Here is a 4,644-nt window from a genome sequence, read left to right as displayed (position 1 = left end):
CCCCTACATCTGTTCCTCCAGCTATCACAATATCAGCCTTAGCACAGGCAAGTTACTGTTACAGTTTTGGCAGCAGCTGTATTTCTCCTGGAACCTCTGCTTAGAGTTGGGAACCAAGCTGGGAACTCCCTCCACCATTCCAGTAACAGGATACAGCACCACCACCACCCCCCCACCCCTGGCAGAGCAGGCCAGGAGCCAATATGAGAAGGGGCCTGGCCAGGTACATCCCCGCCTTGCTGTCCTAGGTAAGGACAAATGGCTGTCCTTACCAGGCCTTTGACTCCTGACCTTGCCTGGTAACCTCTGAAGTGAGCCTGAATGATTGTGACTTTCTCCTGGAGGACACGGAGCCGCCTGTGGCGAAGAAGGCATCGGAAGTTCCTTTGCAGAGTAGCAATGGCCCAACTCTGCCTCTGTTTCCATTGTCTCTCCAGAAGCTGCCTGGCCTCCTCCTTCAGAAAGACCTAGCCAAAGGGAACAGCTGCTGACCCACAAGGAAAGCAGCCAGCTTCTTTAAGAGTTGCTCTATCTCTTTGTAGCATTTAAGGCTCCCTGCCAAGGAAACTGCACTCCCTTAATTGGGGAGGGCAGGAGGCGTAGGTGCAGGTGACAGAGACGGATGCGTTTGTGGAGGACAGGGAATCAGGGAGTGATGAAGATCAGTAGGCAGAAAAGGCAGAAGCCTGGATCTTCATCAAGGAATGCTGGGTAGACAAAGGAGTTGGCCATGCTACTACAACAGCCTCGAGCCAGTGTCTCCTGTTTCTTTACCTGAAATGCTAAAAATCCCTCCTTCATACTTGAGACAAGAGGCAAAGCAAAAGGGAGGTGAAGGCATGCAATGTTCTCCCTCTTTGGGCAGAAAGCTGAGCTGTTCTCTGTCCACTGACAGCCAGCAAATAAATGGCTAGGCCTGTGCGATTAAGATGGGATTCTCTATAGGCATCACCTTTGTTACTCCAATCTGATAGAGATCTGAGGGATTCCCCACCACATGGGACAGCACTGCCGCACAGCCTTCTCTCTCCTCCAAGCAGTTGTGCCTTTGCCCAGCCAGGAGGCCATACCTGGAAGAAGAGATGTTCATATGATGGAAGCCAGGGCTGTAAGTGGAGTTCTTAGAGGAGAATAAATTACAGTGTGCTGACAAGTTTATGCAGGCTTTCAGTGGCTGGGGAATCCCAAGCCAGTACACCACTGTACCTGGCTAGGAAGTTCTGGAATGGAAGACGGACTGGGTATCCCTCCTTTCTAATGTGGATAGCCTCCAGTATCCCAGAATGTCGCAGCTGACAAGTGACATACTCCACATCAAAGATATTTGACAGCTGTGAATATAAGGCAGAAGAAAAATGTAAAACAAGAAATAAAGAAAGAAAAAAGAAAGGAGACAAAAGACAGGCAGTTTAGAAAGGGTCTCCTCCTATTGTCCTGTCCTTGGGTTGTATCTTGCCATGGTCTCTGGGCAATGGAACACAAAACCCAACACGTCGTTTGATGTCCAGCTAACACTGGCTTCTTATCCTCCAACATGTGGTCAGCTCACATGGCCACAGGGAAGGGGGAGAGACAGAGAAAGGGGAAGAAAAGTTTCAAGCTATCGAATAAAGCAAAGAAGTCCAAATCCCAACTGCAAAAGGAGAGCTACTGGAGAGGACTGGACTTCAAGGAGCTCAGGGTGCTGCCATACCTTTTTGGGATTAGGGGTGATGCACCAAATGAAGAAGGTGTGGCTTCTGCAAAACAGAAGGAAGAACCTTTGATCATCCTCTTCTCTGTGCTGACCCAGGAAGACTTCACACACTTCTGGGTACAGCAATCAGCCCAGTGCAGGGATGGCACCATAACAGTATCTCTCACCTCCTCAACTTGGCTGTGAGGTCCTGCAAAGACTGCTGGAATTTGGACACCAGTGTGGAGGCCTGAGGCTTGAGCCCTTTGCCTCTGGTCCCCAGCTCCCTTTGCTGACTATAGGCAGCTTTAGCCTTCTGGAAAATGTGAGACACCACCTGCAAAACCAAAGAAATGACCAAAGCTCTCTGAACTACACAGAAAGAACGATCTCTTCTACCTGAAACTGGGGGACCATTCTCCCTTGCCCCTAGCAGTGCCAGGAACCCAGCTGCATTCCTAGACAGTCTGTGCATTTTATATGTAGAATGCGTCAATTGTGGATAAAGATGACTTGCTCAATACCCAAGTGTCCTTCAGCAGAACAAAACTCCTCATGGTTTCTCCAGGTCCTCCTGACACCTGACCAGGATCTTTCTGCTTCTCACATGAAAGCAATGAGTGGTTCGTTCGGTGTCTGCAATAGAGATCTTCATCCTGAACAACTACAGTACCTTGAGGCGGCTCTGAGAGAAGATATCCAGCACCTCTGGACGCAGCTGGTCACGGTTTTTATTAAGAAACTTGTGGACCTGCAGAGGCAAAGTCTGATTTAATGCACCATTCAGGCCAGCAGCCAGACAGGCAAACACCCCTCTTACACACACCTTGACTTGGGGCAGGCAGCTGGAGAGACGGAACAAGGTGAAAGCCCTAGAGAATGAAGCTTGCTGTTCCTGGTGCCAACAGGAGTGGAGGGGACAATGACTTCTGCTTTTAGGAGGGATTGCTCCTTTTCCCCTTCACATTGCCTAGCAGGCCTTGACCCCTCACTTTTTTTCAGCAGCAACAGCTTTCCTGGATTTCCAGGCCTCTGAGACAAGCAATGTAGGCTGCTGTGTAGCTGAGACCATTACCTATTTTGCTTCTGCCCAGAGGCAGATTAGTTGCCTCTCCTAATAAGAATCTCCTAATTTCTGAGAAACTGATGCTCTAGAGGGGTGTGCAGTTACAAAGAGAGGGCTTTGTTCGCAGCACTCGGAGCTGGTCCATCAGGACATCCACAGCATGCTTCCAAGCTAGCCTATCGCTCCAACTGCTCAGAACCCCCTGCCAGCTCACCTGATAGGTGACAGGACCTGCATAATGCTTCACAGTGAAGACTGGCAAAGGCAACTTGGGCTTGGTGTACCAAGGGCTGTTTCCATGATGGTAATGACACTTCTGGAGGAAAGTGTGGTCAGTGGCCTGTAAAAGAGATGACCAACATGTTTCCTGCTGCTGCAGCATATTCAGTAGGCTGAAACGCCACTGTTAAACCAAAGGTAAAAACATCTAATACTTGTGTGAACACAGTCCCTGTTCAATCTGTATAACTGCCTCACCATAACCACCCTGTGAAAAGGATCACATAAGAGGATAAGAGCTTCTCACCTGAGTCAGTGAAGTCTGGTCATCCAAGATACACAAGATGCCATGGGGTTTTGCAGCAATGAAATCTAGGCATGACTCACTGTACATCTTGGAAATAGGAATCCAAGCTAACTGCTCTTGGATATATTCCTCCTGCATATTAAAAACCAACCAGTCAAATCCAGCCTTGCAAACAAGAACAAATGGAGGTAGTTAGCAGAGGGATTTGGTTTATTCATGAGGAAGTTAGTGTTTCACTGCTGTCAGGAACTTGCCTAGATTTATCTGGTTTTGTCTTATGAAACTTCTTCTAAAGCCACTAATGACTTTCATAATTTAAGACAGGAAGGCTGCTAAGCAGAGTGATAAAGTGAACTGTAAAAGGCAACAAGTCTGATACATGCACTTTCATCTCCAGTACATGAGTGGTACATAAAATGCTACAATGAATCTACCAAACAAGCTTTAAAAGTATCAGCTGAGGTCCGGGTTCCTTGGTCCTGACCAACTCACTCACAAAATCTGTAAAAGGGAGCAAGGCACTAACAAACTCCCCTTAATTTACTACAGAATTAGTAAAAGATATTAAATAGCCTGCCCTTTGGACTAGGTTTCCATGGGTACTGCTTAAGAGGGCCAGGTCTACTCAGCTTCCTGTTTCCCCGCTAAAGGACACTCTCCAGCTGAGGCTGCCTCAGCTCACTCCATATGTGCTGCCTTTCACCTGCTGGCGTGAGTTCCATTTACCTTCTCCTGGGCAATGACAGTCTGGCTGAAAAAACGCTGGAGATGCTCATTGGCAAAATTGATGCAGAGCTGCTCTAAGCTGTTCACACCTAGATCCTGCAAAGACAAAAAGGCATCATCACTTCCAACCCGCAGCCCTCCCAGAAGGCTGTGTCTTCTTGCGAATAATGCACAGCACCAGATGGTGCTGATCTGAGCTGCTGGTTCAGGCAGCTTGTTCTGATCAGTAAGTGTGAATGAACCTGAGAAATTCAAATCATCTTATGTCTAGTTTGCAAGCTCTCAGCCTGGTTCATTGACTAGGCTGAACAGCAAGAGGCAAGACAAGCTGTGAAGGAGCACAAAGAAGAAGAGATCTACTCTTAGATACAAACCCCAAATGTACACGCTCCATTGTTTTCAGCATTCATCAGAACATACAGATTTTAACAGGAATCCCAAGTATAAAACCCACAGGTCCTGATGAGCACATATCACTCTAAGCCCCTGCTCTGCCTGCTTTTTACTCACCACAAGTCTGGGAAGCCCCCAGAAGCTCACTGGGGCACAGACATGGGTGTATACCTTACACAAGGGTAACAATTCCTGACCCAGAACTCTAGATGCTACCCAAACCTCAATTTCAAGAAGTGACACCCTGCAGGGCCTTTG

The 4,644-nt window shown here is 47.9% G+C and overlaps 1 protein-coding gene across 1 annotated transcript in view; it reads right to left on the bottom strand.

The window, feature by feature from the left end:
* Nucleotides 1–4,089, bottom strand: part of MYO15A (myosin XVA) — a gene marked incomplete at its 5' end in the record, with an annotated part of 31,741 nt that extends 27,652 nt beyond the window's left edge. The window contains 7 exons of the mRNA XM_009707553.1: nucleotides 273–357; nucleotides 1,207–1,331; nucleotides 1,694–1,739; nucleotides 1,864–2,012; nucleotides 2,349–2,426; nucleotides 2,956–3,081; nucleotides 3,994–4,089. Of these exons, the coding sequence (XP_009705855.1) occupies nucleotides 273–357; nucleotides 1,207–1,331; nucleotides 1,694–1,739; nucleotides 1,864–2,012; nucleotides 2,349–2,426; nucleotides 2,956–3,081; nucleotides 3,994–4,089 (705 nt within the window). The remainder of the gene's footprint in view (nucleotides 1–272; nucleotides 358–1,206; nucleotides 1,332–1,693; nucleotides 1,740–1,863; nucleotides 2,013–2,348; nucleotides 2,427–2,955; nucleotides 3,082–3,993) is intronic.
* Between the last annotated feature and the right edge of the window lie 555 nt (nucleotides 4,090–4,644).

Source organism: Cariama cristata, unplaced genomic scaffold, assembly GCF_000690535.1.
Source record: "Cariama cristata isolate BGI_N322 unplaced genomic scaffold, ASM69053v1 scaffold17279, whole genome shotgun sequence".
Classification (NCBI taxonomy): domain Eukaryota; kingdom Metazoa; phylum Chordata; class Aves; order Cariamiformes; family Cariamidae; genus Cariama; species Cariama cristata.
This window is presented reverse-complemented; position numbering and strand designations above follow the sequence as displayed.